A 14,277-nucleotide genomic window follows, 5' to 3' on the forward strand; every position below is an offset into this window, starting at 1 on the left:
AATTTACTGCAGGACAGTGTCAGGATAGCTCGCAAAGCCTGTACAGCTACTAAATACTTCATGGGTGCCCCGAGCAAAGACTCAGGACAATCGGTATGGTTGCAGGAGTGCAAATAATGTAACTGCGTTTGTGTAGGTGCTGGAGAGTGGCAGATCTTATTAGCTCAAGCCCAGTCTCATGCTGGTATATCAGGAGCTGAAGTTTCCAGCTGGTGTCTCAGGGTGGTTTGTGCTTCACTCTGTGGACGTTGCATCCTGCCCAGAGCTGGACTGGGACTCTGCAGCCTGGCAGTTCCACTTTCTAAGCAATATCTTCCAGCCATAAGGCAAGCCATAGGAATTTAAGGCCATGTCAGCAACGCTGGTTAGGTGCCCAAATTCTGTGTAAGCACCAAACTCCGTCAGTAGATTTTGAAGGAAGTTATGCAACTAACTGTCTCTGTGCATCTGGGCATTAGTGGTTTTCTCCAGACACAATGCACTTAAGCCAACTCTGAGACGGGAAGAATTCATCCCAGTTGCCTGCCACTTGGCAGCCATCCTAGCTGAAGCCCTTTCAGATCAGATTATTCACTTGTGCAACTGCTGCTGATCTTGGTCCTTCTATGTTTGCTTGTTCTTTTGAGGCATCACTTTCTTTGTACTGATTTCTGCTGATCCTAACATTCACTGAAGTGAGGTGTGGGGGGTCAAGAAGGTGATGTGCTTTCAGACCATGCATCTAGAATGCTTCTGTCCCCTCTCTGCAGGAATATGTCAGCCCAAGCACGTGAATTGGTGGAGCTAATGAGAAGCAGCTCGGTAAGTGGAATTTGGGCCACCTGTCAGTGCTCCCACGGTCTCTGGGAGCTCACTGAAATTGGTGGGATGATTGACTAGTGAAGACTGCTTTACTGATGGAAGCAAAGTCAATGTCCATGTCTCTGGTGTGCTTTCCAAGATGAATGTGCCAGGGATTAACCTTTAGGAGATGATAATTTACTTACACAAATCCATGCAGGTAAGGTACAAACACACAAGGCAGAAACTATTGAAGGGTGCAGTGCAGCCAAGAGTTCTAAGGATGGTAGTGAGGAAGAGGAGATATCTGAAGGTTCTGGGAAGATCACAGGACTGCTTAGTTGAACAGCAGCATTTGAAGTGGAGGTCCTAAATGATGTTAGTGTAAAGTCGCTGAAGCAGGCACCTGGTGACCAACATGAATCACACTGTTCACTCTTGAGTCTGGGAAATGGCAATACTGGGAAGGGGGACAACTGAAGTCTTCCCAGGAGATTAGGCCTGAAACTGAAAACTCTGGCTCTGAACAGGCAAGTGATTAATCAGCAATCAGAAACCTCAAGGTTGAGTGAATCCCTGTCACGCCACAAGCTTTTAGGGAATTAGTAGGGGATCTAGTGTTGTGGGCCAGCCTGCTGTGCCAGCTCCGCTAAGGGCTACAAAGGGCACCAAAAGGATGACTCACTTTGAATTCAGTGGCTGCTGCTGCAGTTTCAGGTGGAAGCAGGAAATCTGTGAGGAAACCAAGGCTGCCGTGCTCCAAGTGCCGGCAGAATTGAGCGGATGCCTGTCTGGGTGTGAGCTGTTGGTTCAGGGAGAGCACCCTGTAAGCGAATGGGAGTGCCTGGTGCCCCTTGGCTCAGGCTGCATGGGAAAGCAAGGTAGTGAATAAGCAGGATTTGTCAAAGCGTGTGTCTCTTCATACCAGCACTCTTGATGGATGCTGCATGCTAGTCCCACTGTCAGTTACTCTGCATTACTGATTGTTTGGCAGAGTGAAGGGAGCTGGCATGGCTCTTCAATAAAATAGTACGTGGCTCTAGAGCTTTGTTTTATTCACTGCTTTTTATGCATCTTTAAAAAGGGGGAGGGGGAAGTCCCTGCCACACTTTGCCTCTTCATGAAAGGCTTTCCAAGCAAAGTGCTGGTTAAGGAGGAGAATTCAGACCTGTGGGTGATTCCCAGGCCCTTCCTCTATTTGTGGGATCATTTTGCAGATGTTTGTTATGTAAATGCAGCACACTAAAAATAGTTGCCTTTGATTCCTTTCTTTGTACTGAACGTTACAAAATGTTTTGATTAGATCCAGCTCTCAGCAGTGCCTATTGTTAGCTTGCGGTGACGTGGATGCTGCAGCTGCCCTTATATGAGCTCAGTGAAGTCACCAGCCTCCTGGACTCTTCTATTTTAATCCAGCTGCCTGTTCCCTGGGGCACCCCTCGCTCCTACTTGCTGCGGGGTAATACTTGCTCTGCTGGCAGGGATCCCCAGCAGCTCTAGTTCCACAGCTCCATGACTCACTCCAGCATCCACTCCCACACCACTTCATGCCCACGCTGGCTGCAGTGCTCAGCCACGGCTGGCAAATCTCTCCTGTCCATCCCTGTCCTGAAGCTGACGTTCACTTAGTCATGCTTGCTGCCACAGAGACATTTCCATGCTCAGCTACCCTGCCAGATCTTGTCTGCTGAAGGCAGACTTTTCCTTACAAAAGTCAAGGTGAATTGCAGCTAGTCTAGCAAACAGTTCACATTTTCCCCCTGGACAGATACTTTTCTTTTGCTGTCTTAACTCAGCACGCCTCCTTTCTCTGTTCTGCGGTGCCATCTGTACCCGTTTAGCCCTGTTTGTGAAAGTGACCTCTGCATGCCTAAGCAATGGATGCTGCAATGTGTTTATTTTATGTGCCACTAGAAAATTAACTTCAAGGAAGACTGGAAGCTGATCACTATTCTCGTTGGAGGCAACGACCTATGCCAGTACTGCTTGGATGAGGTTTGTATCTCTGAATTAGGCATGCTCATCCAGGCACTTGGCAGCTGACCAACCCTGGAAATTAAACCTTTCTCTCCATCAGTGAGCCAAAGATCCTCTTTGTTTCAAAAGCACTTAGAAGTCCTGTTCCTTTAATCTGTATTGTATGAGAAAGAAGTGCACGGCTTTAAATATTGGGGCACTGCAGCTCTGGAATAATGCATTGTTTAAAAACCAGCAACCCGCCCCATATTGAACAAAACACCAAGTACAAACTGCAGACCTCTCCCAGCTTAACTGGGCAAAGCAATCACGACGGCGCGGTGTCTTAAGCATGTTGTTATGGGGACACAAGTGAAGTTTTACTCTGGAAAGCGTCTTCATGCAATAATTACTGAAGGTGCCTGATTCTTCTTCAGAATGACACCAAAAGAAATAACATCAGCTTATAGTGCAAAAGATGGCTTTTATCTAGCTATCAGTGGTCATCTGCTCAAAAATGGTTCCTGTGGCATGCACTGGGGGCCTGGACCCCAGCTTATTGAAATGACCGGGGACTGTTCTCTCAGTTTCGCTTTTCCCTTCAGAGGCTGCTGCCTGGAGTCTTTGCCCCTACAGTTACACTTCTATAATTACACTCAAAATAGTTTTGCCTATGGGTTTTGTGGGACCTGACTGCCTCCATATCAATTTGCCCAGATTGGCAGTTTAAAAAAATAAAATAAAATCACTCTGTTCATAAGTCTGGTCTGCGTCCCATAAAAGACAACATGAAATCCAAAGATGTGATTTATGTAGTTATTCATCTGGCAAAGACTCTGCCAAGAACTATTATATACCTCAGGATTTTCTAGAGAGATTAAAGGAGTGTATTAGTGACACATAAACACAAGCACTATATAACCTGTATGCATGTGGCAATAAACCTCTTGATCTGAAAGTATATCTGCCAACAAAGGCAAAAAGCAGCATCGAGTCAGTACATCTTCTCATGGAGTGCCTTGCAACGAGAGAGTTTGTGGAATCCTCCTTGGTTCCTGAGACTGATCTTTTTTTTTTTTTTTTTTATTTTTAAATTATGCAGGAAACCTATTCAGTGCAGAAGTATGTAAAGCACCTTCAGGACACTCTGGATGTTTTCTATGAGGAGGTAAGCTTTTAAGATACCCTAGCAAGCTATGTTCCTGGCAAGCACACCGATGTTTTTCGCACCTCTGATAGACTGTCAGTGATTATGTTTCATACAAGGTCATCTTCCAAATAGCTGGAGTCAGACTGCTCCTCAGCACTGCATTTCAACAACTGCATTAGATAATACCCTGAGAAAGCGGGCTGCAGTTTCAGAAAAACTGTGTGTTGCACAGTATTTTTGCTATGGACCAAACCTAGCACAACCCTACTGCCAGTTTTGATGGCTAAACCAACTGTACAAGGTTTCATTCACCCTAGAGAAAATGGAAATGCCCCAGGGAGTGAAGCAGCATTTCAGCTAGCTTGTACTAGCTGCCGGGATTTTTCTGGCTGGCATCCACTGTGCGTCTCCCTCCCCCTCCCTTCACATGTCGTCCTTGCGCATGCCGTTGGTTGCAGGCGGTGCAGTTTGTGCTGACTCCCTGACCTACGGATGGCACTTATTTCTCACTTTGTAGTGGTATCATGTTCTGTGATTTGGTATGTCTGGTTATTATAATCCCTGCAGCTTCCAAGAGTCTTTGTCAACATAGTGGAGATACTAGAGATTTCTGGACTGCGTCAGATCGCGGCAAGCTCTTCAGAGTGCGCTTTGACAGCAAAGTGAGTGAGCAAAACGGGTCTTTGCCTTTAAAGTGCTATTTTTTTGGATCAAAATCTAAATTGCTGCTACGGTAGGACATCCACACAGAGCTTTCCAAGCTACTTTCATTGCCACCTTTACCTGATGCACTAGTTCCCATTGACTTTCTATTGCTTCTTCCAATACTTCAGCTCAAAGCCATGTGCCTGTAGATAGCAGAGTCGTCACTTTTCTTCTCAGCTCTAAGGCACCATGTCACAGCACAAGTCACCATATAATTGCCATACTACTGAACTTCAAAGCCTTTTTCGCCCAGCCATTCACTGCTCAGCCGCACAGGCTGACATCCCTGACACCTCCCCTTGTATTCAGTGCTGCATTGCCTGTGGTGCAGGCTGGGCTGCGTATAGCAGAGTGCACAGCCGGGAACTGCTTCTCACACCTAATGGAGGAGACCAAAGTCCTAACTCAGAGAAGACTGAGGGACTTGTTTTAGAAAGCAGCAGTGCCTTTACAGGAGTCAGCGTGGACATGAAAAGGCTCATTAGTCTAGTGGAGAAAGGTGTAACAAAGAGCAGTGGTTGGAAGCTGATGCCTAATGAATTCAAATGAAGATAGGCATGGATTTTTAATAATAGAAGCAATTAACTACTGGAACACACAAGAAGGGAAAACAGTGAATTGATGTCTTCATATCCATTCCAAGCACATTCTTAGAGGGTGTATTTCAGTGAAGCAAAAGTTATTACCTCTTGACATGGGGGTTAACAGAATGAAACATGTTGGTCTGAGGAGTCAGACTACGGGAACAATTTGTCTTTTCTATCTTTAAACTCTGCTGTAAGCCTATATGAAGGGTTTTAACTCTAACACATGTGATTTCCTGCTAATGTGTATCATGCTAAACACTTGTGTGTCTGACTCAGAGTTGTGGATCCTGCAGCTCTTACTGACTGTGACAGGTGTTCACTTTGAAAACTAAGTCAACAGGGATTTTTCTTCTGAAGTATCTGCCCACCTCTAAGCCAGCGAGGTGGCTCTCCTTCTGCACATGAGATCTGAGCACCTATCCTGAGCTTTTTGAAGCAGAAACACATTGCTGAAGAATTGCATAGGCTATTCCAGGTTGGCTTTTAATTCTAGTATTTCTTTTGCTGAAGGGCTGCTTGCCCGTGTTTCTTAAAGCCTGAGGAAAACTCTTCTGAACTACAAGAAATTGAGAGAGTTAACAGAGATTTTCAGGTAATACCTTGATTCTCTGACTGGTCACCTTCACTTGTGTCTCTTTTTCTATTGCTTTCCTTCCTTTCATGCATATCCTCAGCAAACAGAGGGGGGTGACTAGGAAGCAGCTTGGCTACAGTCTAACTAACCCCCTACCCAGCTAACCAGTTAGCAGCAGTGCAAGTCTTTCCACAGTGCCTTATAATTTGACCTCGGTTCTGAGCTGGAGGCACATTGAGACTGGTTCTGTTTCCAGCTGCTCTTTCAACAGCTGAAAAGGAGTTACTGCTGATGCCTGTTTCACTGGTGTGCGTTTGTGCACTATGAATCCAACGAATAGCTCACGTGAATTAACACATCACTGCAAGGGTGACAAATTACCTTGCATCAGCTGTTTTGTGGTAAATCTTAGCTGAGAAAACAAACTCAACCACCCTGATATTCCTTTCTTTTGCTATGGGCTAAGAGCGTGCACACAGCTTACCATGGGTCAGCTTGCTCACTGAGAGTGGCTTTTCATAGCCCTGAGCATAAGATTCACTCAAATTTAACAAAGGCTATAAATAGCTATTGTAGCAGAGGGTTTTTCCGTCATTATTGCTAGGCATACAGGATTCGTTCTATCAGTTCACATTATGTTCTCCGGTCCTCCATTGTGGTTCTGACAGTGGATGTTGCCTGATGAATCTGACAATGCTCAAAAAGTCCATCTTGGAAAATACTTGTATAAACCTGTCCAGGGGGTGTTTTCCTTAACTAGAGGAAGTGGGGTTAGGAATGTTTTGGGATATGATCAGGAGCATTAGAATTTTTACCCTTAATCTGGTAAGTAAAAATGAGATGGTTTTATTATCTATATGAATGTCTATTGTCATAGCTTTCAAAAGTGGCAGGTGATTTTTCAATGCTGAAGTTTTATTTTACTTCAAGCACACCTTTCTGAAAAATCAAGTGCACTTCAGTCTCACATTGGTCTTCTGGACTCATTTGTCATTTCTACAAATTTTGACCTTATGCCTCTTTTTTTTAATTCTCCATAAATTTTAAACTCGTGATTTCACTGATTTCTAGAAGTAATGTACAAATTACTTTTTTTTTTTTTTTTTTTAAAAAAAATAAGCAACAATGCTTCTGTGCATTTTCCTCAGGAAAATCTCTTCATGACCCAAATTATTTCCTTAGCCATTCTATGGACTGCTTTAAACTATTCAGTTTATATGCTGGAGACAAAAACTGTAACTGGATTTATACTAATAATTTATGGCTTCCTGCGTTGAAAGAAGTGTAATATGCACGGATTTGATAGCTGACAAATGTTAGATGAACCTGGTAAGTAACTTTTCTGTTTACAACCATGCAACTCCATATAGGTTGAAGCCTTACAGCTGGTCAACAGTGGTCTGTACGAGGGGCGTGAGGACTTCGCAGTTGCCATGCAGCCATTTTTCCGAAACACATTGCTGCCCCTGGATAGTGTAAGTCCTATTTTTCTTTCCTATTTAGCAAAGACCAGTGTCTTGATTTCCCTAAGTAAGAAAGATCCATGCCACAAGGACTGTGTTTTCTCTGCACAGTCTAGTGGCACAGGGTGGAACCTGCGATAACAGCAACAGAGGAGAAGACAGGAAAGACTGTGCTGCCTGTGAATCAAAATGACTGTAAGAAACATTCGTAGTGTGCACACACTAAACCTAAGCACCCTCTGGCTTTCTCTAAACTGCATGTTTCTTCCCCTGTTGGGGCTTGGTTGGCATTCACCACAATTTTCTTCTGATCCAGGTTATGGAATACGTTCAGGATTCCTTCACATGGAGTCCAGCAATTACATGCCTGGCTCCCAGCCTGGAAACAGGAACCAGCCTTTGAAGCCAAACACTGATTCTCCTCCTTTTTCTCCAGCTTTAGCATTATGTATGCTGTGTCATTAGGGATACAAATATATAACACGAATCCTGGTCAAAACCACTCAGTTTTGCATGATACCGATCCTTTTATCATATCGTCATTTTGTTCTGGCAGCCTTCAAGTCCAAAGAATGGTCACCATACCGGTAGTGATGAGGCAAATTCTCCCTCAGTTATTTGCCACAGCTGGATAAGACCCCAATTTTTAATGTTGCCTAAAATTCAGGTTATAAGTCTGAGTTATGGAAGTTTAACAAGCAAGAATAAGTAGTTTTCTATCAGTTCTGTACATGGTGGAGTGTGGGTCAATGGCAGTGTCCACGTAAGAGCTGTGACTGTTGGTTTAATGATGATTAGGTTTTTCATGAAAATAGTTGTGTGAAGTTGAGCGGGCTGCATTACACAGCAGGTCTCAAGACGCAGTAATCAGTCCATAGTTACGAATACCTACGTTTATCTGCAGTGTCAAAATATGAGCATATTGCCTTTAGGAAGATACCAAAATTGTGAAGCGAGTATGCTAAGTACAGTGGACTATTAGATATAATATGTCAGATCTCAAAGATTGAAATCTGCTGAGAAATACATTTTTGCTTTTATCGCAGAACGGCAAGCCAGATCTGAGTTTCTTTGCTGCAGACTGCTTTCATTTCAGTGCAAGAGGCTACGCTGAGATGGCCGCGGCTCTCTGGAATAATATGGTAAGAGGTTACAACCTAGATCCCTATGTGTTTGTGGTGGCAGTCCCTACAAAAGTTCATGAGAAAGGTGTCTGAAACAAAACAGTAAGCAAAAAATAGGACTGATATCCTAACAAGACGGGGGCTGCTCAACTCAGACCCTTCTCAGTCTGCATTGCTTAGGAACACAATCCAAAGCGATCACGTTGCATAAAACAGTGTAAGTCTTTGCTAATTCAAAATGAGAAATCCTGAGAGTCTTAATGTAATGAAAAAATCCTTTCTCATTTGGTAAACAACTTGCATTAAAGCAAAAAATCAGCCTAGTTCAACGTTCAGTCCTGCAGGTTTCCTGAAAATGTCTGTTGAATGAGCTTGCCCTTCTTCAGTGAATTGTTAGATTTATTAGGAAAACATATATGTTATTGAATTTTTGCTGTCGTTAATACTGTGGACATGTTGTACCACCCACTCTAGTATGTGAAGCAACTGTAGTAGAGCCATTGAAACTAATGGGGGGCTGAAATCACACCTATGATGCCTCTGCTTGCAGCCACATTTCTTCTGTCATTTTGGGGGAAATGATAGCTTTTGTATAGTGCTGGAAGAGTGTGTGAGAGGCCCATGTTGGACTTCATAACTCCAAGGTCACAGTTGCTTTCAGAACCAGGATTTTTCCCATGGTGGAAAGAAGAGCATCACATTTTCGTGCCACAGTGACATTTCCTCCTCTTGTCTCATAAACACCAGTACCCAAACACATTGTGGTAGCAGAAATCCCGTATCTTGGTTTGTACAAGAAACAAACATAAATGGAGGGGAATTTATTTGCAGTTTAAGTAAAAGTTTGAGTAAGATAAGAAACTTACAGGATACTTCAGAATGAACTAGAGCAAAAGGACTGGGAAATACAGGGCAGAAATGTGTGCGGTTGCCCAGTATAGCATATGAGCTGTAGGTTTGGGATTTTAGAAGGCAGTAGACATACACATGCTCTGAGTAATTGATTTGTGCACGCACAGCAAATCTGCCAGTTTTCTGTCAAGCTTCCCTGTCTGGGGCTTCAGATGACAGCAGTCTGGTAGGCCTCATTGTATGGTAGCTTGAACAGGGCTAACGGTGGCCCAGAAACCCCAGGTAAATGTAGAAAACATTAAAATTAAGCATGGCTGCAGGTTTCAAGAAGAAAAAGAGACAGTACCTAGATGTATGGTAGCCTTAAACTGGGATTCTGTTGCCATGTGGTGTTCCTGTTGGCCATTACTCATTCCTGAATCACCATCAGTCCTTTTTCTGTGCCACCGGAGTGTGATTATGTCCAGACTGTCACTCATTTCCTACACACGTAAGGATATTGACGCAAAGCTTTCTACTAGCGTGGCAGGGATCAGGTTCCTACTGATGTGAATTGCAACTGTTCCCTTCTGTAGAGATCGGTCTGTCCACCTCAACCGAAGATTTTACTACATAAATCTAGTTCTTGTAACACACCCCTGCTTTTCACTTGCAGTCCATGTACGGCAAGGCTGTACAAGCTTACTGGAAGGCCGTATTTTTTCCCCATTCCCTGAAAAGATCAGCAGGCTGTAGGCTTAAGGCCAAATGAGATGGATTCTTGTCAGTACACATAAAGGGCCGGACTGTGCCTGGCCGCTGCGTGGGTATGCAGGGATGGGGATGGCTTAAGGAGCCTCTCCCTCACCATGATGTTTTTTGCCCTTTTCAGTGCATGCAAAGCAAAACATGCTCCTTCTCTCTCAAGTCAGAGGACTCCATAGTCTTAAGAAGCGCGCACTGGTCCCAAATCCACCTCATCAGTCCCCTGGCCCAGGAGAAGAGCACGCAGACAGTGTGTTTAGCTTGTGTTCTTCCTCCATGTTTGCCACACGGTCTCTAAGAGCTGTGTGTTTCTTCCAGAAGTTGCCCTGTACACTCACGGATATGGGGATGCTGTAATCTTCAAAGTTCAGAAGCTAATGCTACTGAGGAACAGATGCCATAGAGATGAAACAAGCACGGCTGGCTACAGAATTTTGCACCTTTATCGTCCTTTGTCTGGGCTCTGTGCCAGACTCCTTACCAAGTGCCCTGGCACATGGAGCATTACAGTTATCTACAAATAACCAGTCATATTGCAGACAGAATACGAGCCACGCATCTTACAAATAGCCATATGAGAATTTCAGCTGTTCCCTTAAAGATGCAATGAAAAAACCAAATTCAGTCTTCACAACATTAGCTGACGGGCAGTCCAAGTGATTAGAGGTCTTATATGAGTCCAGCAGGACCCCACGACAATCAGCAAAACTTGGCATTCTGTTTTACTTCGCATCTTCTCTCCACTTGTTAGCTTTCTTCCCTTCCCTAGTCATATTTTGCTGTGGTTAATACCTCTATTTTCATTTTTCAGTCTCTACTTCCTTTCTTCTTTTTTTCTTTCTTTTTCTTAAACTGAACTAGAGACAGAAAGTGTTCCCAGTATTTCCATATGGGAACCTCATGAATAGAATTTGTTTTCTCCATGTTGTATTGGGCTTGTTGTGGTATTGTTTCCCTCCAGCACACAGCTGACACTTTGATCACTTGAGGACAGTAAATGCATGTATACACAATAGCAGAAGCAACAGCACGCCTCTGCGCTGCATTCCCAGAAGTGCTGGATGACAGCTCGGTGGTTCTCTATGGGCCAATCCTGAAGTCGTTGTCCATACACCGCTGTAAACACTTCAGTTAACATGACTGAGCAAGCCTCTACTTGTTAGCTTAACTATGGTAACCAGTGGTATGTGCACGCCTAGCCAACCACAAATGCTATGCCACTAGCCTGGACATATTTTCAGTTTGAAATGGACTTGGGGCGAGCCTATGGTCAGCTATTGCAGCTTAGCTGACAACTGATAATATAGAAGGCTCTGTTTAACTCACTTCTTGCAATCTTATGAAGCTAGCCTCAGCTAAAACTCACAGGGAATTTCTTGTCTGAGTGAAGACCGTAAAGGTTTGCACCATCTCATCCTGTCTCCGTAATCCTACATAATTTCTGAAGTCACTTCCATCACCGTGACACCTAGGCATCTCTTTTTCAGTAACGTGCTAAGTAACATGACTAACATCTGTCATGTGGGTTCTTTTTTTCTTTGCGGTTTATACTGTCATTTGAGTTTTGTATGTGGGAGAACTGGGTGTAGAGTGAAACACTTTGTTTTAGCAGAGTGTTTAAAGTATGTGGTATTAAGAGTTATTTTCTCCTCCACTCAGTGCAAAAGGAGGAAGGGCTTCTCCTGTTCCTTGCTTCCTGAGGGAGTTTTTCTGCAGACAGTACATCAGATTCTCTATGTCTTCAGTTCACGAGTGTTAAAATGTTTGGAAACTTTCCTGTGATGCACCTTCTACCACATTTCTTCATTGCTGCAAGCACCAAAAGATTGGATAAAAATTGTAACCACCCAAGTCAGGAGAGTCTGGGGAGGAAAAAAATCATTATGTTTACTATTGCTTTTCTCTTGTTCAGCTGGAGCCAGTTGGTGAAAAGCAGACTTACAACAACTTTACCCATGACAGATCAAAACTCAAGTGTCCAAACCAAGTAAGTAAAGGCCAACCTGTCCATACTCTCCATGAACCACTTTCATTGTTCTCCTTTCTTCTTATTGCTAAAGTTCTTGAAAAGAAGTATCTTTGTGAAGGCTTTAAATAGCTAAAATATATGCCTGTTTTGTTACACACAGGAAAATCTAAGATTTAATGCAAAAAAATCATCCTTACTGCAGTGGAAAGCCTCTCGTTTAAGTCAGTTTTAATGAGTCTACATATTTCCATTTGGTTGTCTGCAGCAAAAAAATGTGGACATGGTGTCATCACTCCTGATTCTGAGATGGCTCCTTTTTTTTTTTTTTTTTTTTCCCTAGGAGCTTTCAGTTACTAGGGCAGGAAAGAGTTTGGGCTAAGATAGACAGAAGGCAGAAACAGCTCATAGTCTGTCTAAAGATTGACAGTTCCTCTCTGGGAAGGGGCGATGGCACATTGAACGCTGCCTGTTGAGTGATCTGTAGTCACTAAGACCTTTGCTCTCCCTTTATAGGAGAAACCATTTCTTTCCACGCTGAGAAACAGTGGATTCAGAAATTCAGATGTCAACCTGGAGAAAACAAAACCTTCAGTCCCCTACTGGGCTGTCATTGTGGCGGCCGTAGGTGGAGTCCTGGTGGGTTCTTTACTCATATGGGTTGTGTCAGGAAGAAGAGCCAAGAGGCACCAACGTGAGACTGATACAGAAAAGAATATTAAAACAACATCTTTGTAAAACAAGTGGAAGAAACGACTTTCTCTGCTGAGGCTGCTCTCTGGTGTGATGCAGGGAGCAGCAGAATAAGGACATGAATGAAGCTTCTCGGTTAGTCAGGGATTTTTGGGCCCAATCATCTTGATCAGAAATATACTGCAGAGTTAGCTTCTGGAGATCAGTCAAGTGGATGATGAAGTTTCAAGTGTTAAAGCTTTTCCTTCTGGGATGCAATTCTCTGTTTCATGAATATTACTGAGGATGTCAATTGCTTGCATGAAGTGAGAAAACTTGTCCGTGCATCTTGGCACCTTAATTGTGCATCTGCCCCCTTTTCTTATAAAACTGTGTATGGAAAATGTTAGATGTAAATCCAGGATTGCGACCTGGTATTCCCCAACAGCAAGGTAAGTGAGATAAAAATCAGAAGTTGCAATTTCATGTGTTTGTTAGATTCCAGAAAGACCATTGAGTTGAAGGTGCTAAAGTCGTTCTACATGGGAAAGTACAATGCAATGGAAACATTTTTAAGCCAACTTCTGAGCAACCTGGAACATCCATGTGGCATCCCTGGTGCAGTGCTGGGCAGCACAGCTAGAATAACCGCACCCTCTCTGCTGCCTTGGACTCCAGGCTCTGTCTGGGAATGGACATGGAGCTGAACCATGCGTGTCACTTCTTCTCCAGGGCTGAATGGCCAAGGGGCAGTCTGGTATCCTCCTGCCCACCACTGTACGGCAGCTGGTTCCAGAATGAATCTTCCTGTGAAGAAGGAATTTCTTCACTAGTGTGCAGTAGGGGGTCTAAACAAAAATGAAGTACCTAAATGTCAAAGTAACTTGGCTGAACCCTTCTCATAGGACCTGTGGCATGTTCAGGTGTCCTAGACTGGAGTGTCCATGGCTGTTCACCAAAGAAAAATTTGAAAAGTTTTTTCAAAATTCTGCTCAGGAATTCAGAGGAGATCGTTCCTGGAAATTAGGCATTCCTTGTTTTATATTTGCAGGTCAATTCATATGATCTACTACTACAGAACGTACTTCAGAGGTTTCCTGTGATCTTGTTTTCCAATATCTTTGTTATTTCCTATGTCAAATACTTCAAATTTAGATTTGATTCAAGCAAAAGTGTGGTTTCTACAGATGTGATTTTTTTGTGAGGTGTACTACATTTCCACTCCAGAAATGCAAATGAGCAGAAAATTAAAATGTTGCAGGGAAGAAAGTGTTCTGGGGCTCCTACATCTACTCATTATGCACACAGAAGTTATTCATACTCCTCCTTTTCCCATTTCACTCCTGTCATTGTCCTTCCTAAGGTACAAAGAGGTGGGTAAAATACAAATTGTACAGTCAGGTTTCAGGGGCTGTAGCTCCACTCACCCTACTTTGATCTGCACTCAAAGGCTGGGCTATTTCTGGTAGGGCTTTTATTTGCCTAAATCTTATCCACAGGTGTTGTGTCTGAGTTTGACTGGGAGCTCTACATGCAGCCCCAAAGGGGGACATATCTGGAATGCAAAACAGAAGCCTCTGCACCTTGCTTCAGTACAGTGCAAGCATCAGCTCAGCCCATCTCCGCTGCTCTTCCTGTCCCTGTCTCCACTGTGGGTCGTTAACTATCTGCCTGATATCCCAACTGCTGCTATTTATTTAGCTC

At 43.6% G+C, this 14,277-nt stretch overlaps 1 protein-coding gene across 1 annotated transcript in view; it reads left to right on the top strand.

Moving 5' to 3' along the window:
* PLB1 (phospholipase B1) overlaps positions 1-13,806 on the top strand; it is an 86,568-nt gene extending 72,762 nt beyond the window's left edge. The window contains exons 50-58 of the mRNA XM_009931487.2: positions 750-801; positions 2,695-2,775; positions 3,839-3,904; positions 4,454-4,548; positions 5,689-5,770; positions 7,123-7,227; positions 8,262-8,357; positions 11,848-11,922; positions 12,418-13,806. Of these exons, the coding sequence (XP_009929789.2) occupies positions 750-801; positions 2,695-2,775; positions 3,839-3,904; positions 4,454-4,548; positions 5,689-5,770; positions 7,123-7,227; positions 8,262-8,357; positions 11,848-11,922; positions 12,418-12,639 (874 nt within the window). The 3' untranslated portion in view covers positions 12,640-13,806. The remainder of the gene's footprint in view (positions 1-749; positions 802-2,694; positions 2,776-3,838; positions 3,905-4,453; positions 4,549-5,688; positions 5,771-7,122; positions 7,228-8,261; positions 8,358-11,847; positions 11,923-12,417) is intronic.
* Positions 13,807-14,277: the final 471 nt, after the last annotated feature.

Source organism: Opisthocomus hoazin, chromosome 2 (genome assembly GCF_030867145.1).
Source record: "Opisthocomus hoazin isolate bOpiHoa1 chromosome 2, bOpiHoa1.hap1, whole genome shotgun sequence".
Classification (NCBI taxonomy): domain Eukaryota; kingdom Metazoa; phylum Chordata; class Aves; order Opisthocomiformes; family Opisthocomidae; genus Opisthocomus; species Opisthocomus hoazin.